At 46.8% G+C, this 1811-nt stretch overlaps 1 protein-coding gene across 1 annotated transcript; it reads right to left on the bottom strand.

Annotated features, from left to right (window-relative positions):
- Positions 1-783: 783 nt before the first annotated feature.
- On the bottom strand, positions 784-1671 carry LACBIDRAFT_336093 (uncharacterized protein; the record flags this gene model as incomplete). Its single annotated transcript, XM_001891018.1, has 3 exons — positions 784-802; positions 955-1009; positions 1125-1671. The coding sequence occupies 3 exons, from the start codon at positions 1669-1671 to the stop codon at positions 784-786; spliced, it is 621 nt and encodes a 206-aa protein (XP_001891053.1).
- Positions 1672-1811: the final 140 nt, after the last annotated feature.

The raw sequence follows: 1811 nt of genomic DNA on the forward strand, positions 1-1811 counted from the left end.
CCCGTGATCACCCACAACCCAGCTGCCACATCGCGAACAACGGCCGATTCATTGTTTCCGACACAACATGATGACGGACAACCAATGTAATGACGAAGAACACCACAACGGCTCGACGACGACATGAGACAGTGTCAATGATGACGCGATAACAACACAGGCGGGACGACGACGACGACTGCGGTATGACGCCCACAGTACAGTGACAACGCAAAACAACAACAACGTGACTACCACGCATGACCACATTGACGCGACCACAATGCATGACGACTAATAGCGAGGATGGTGGATGCGGGATGGCACCGAACGCTAGGCGCGCTGAATTGCTACAGTGCATATTTCTTTTTTGTGAGGTTGTTGAGACTCGGTTTATGTGTTTTTCTGCAAATGTATATTATCGGATCTTTCATTACATTCTTTTTACTGTGTTGGCTTCCCTGTATGTCGTGTGGTGGAGTAGCTAGCTTTTTCCCAAGTTTTTTTTCAAGTTGTTTACATCTGTGTACCAATGGCGTCTAAGGCCCCAAAGTCATCCAAAAATGGTTTGTCGCATCCAACTATTTCGGTCAGATTTGACAGAGGGAAACTATCTGAAGTGGTCTGAACATTATCACAGATATATTCGGTGAAGTTTTAAAGGTTGTTTCTAGGAGGAACAAAGCTGTAGGACATATATATCTCCTCAGAAGTAAAACTATGCATTGTTGACAATTGTGTACCAAAGGCATCAAAAGGCCGAAGGTCATCCGAAATGGATTTGTCGCATCCAGCCTATTTCGGTCAGATTTGACAGAGGAAACTATTTAGGAGTGTCAGAACATCATCAAATATATATGGTAAAGTTTCAGGTGTTCTTTCTAGGAGAAACAAAGCTGTGGGAACATAAATGTCTCCCCAGAATTAAATAATAAATAGGTACCCATATATACAACAATACCTCTTTCTACCCACCCTACAGCAAGCTGTGCATTAACCCACATCCTGACCAAGTGGTCAAATGCACTCCCTATGGAAATGAATAAAGTGCATTATTGCAGGGTATAAGGCATAGGGCTACAGCCAAGGGTGGTTAGATCTCGTGCTGGATGAGAACAGTCAATACGTATGATCAAAGAACAAACATAGAACTTTTCGGGTCTTCGTCACACACATGTGTGGGTGAAGGCAGGATGCGCGAATGTCCCCAGGAGGGGAGTATTTGATTCCTTTTGTCATGGACAAAAATCGGACAAGCGGAGCAATAAGCAGGGGTGTGAGGGCCTTCCACTGTTCATACAGAAGATTGGTGGCAGCATCAGGACCAGTGCGACATATTTTGGCAGAAATAGGGGTCCTTGGTGGCGAGGGGGGCGGTTGAGGGAGGTTGGCGGGTGCCTCCACGTCCATCCAGTCATCAGGCACTGGCGAGGAACCTTGTGCTTCTTCAGTCTCAGCGAGACCATCTCCCTCGCCTCCCCCCTCATCCTCTTCCATAACCGTAAGCTCCTCTGGAGGTAATGCCTGAAGCTGAGCCAATTTCGCTTTGAGGCGACATATCTTATCCTCTTGGCTGAGATACGTGACAAAAGTCGAGCTTTTCTGACTATCCTGCCTCTTGTGGGGACTGCGAAAAGCTTGTCCAAATCCCTTTGTGGCAGGCTGTCGGGCGCGTGCTTTGCTGAGCAACATCGAGATGAAGCGACGATGAGAGTCAGACAAGAAGATAAGGAAAAATCGTTTATTTCTAGCACATGGCACATTTATGAAGTGTAAGCGTAAAGAATGGCGAAGTCCCAAAGGACAGAGCGCGAGCGCTCAATGTGCTCGCT

The sequence above is a fragment of the Laccaria bicolor genome, genomic scaffold (assembly GCF_000143565.1).
Source record: "Laccaria bicolor S238N-H82 LACBIscaffold_283 genomic scaffold, whole genome shotgun sequence".
NCBI classification, from domain to species: Eukaryota; Fungi; Basidiomycota; class Agaricomycetes; order Agaricales; family Hydnangiaceae; genus Laccaria; species Laccaria bicolor.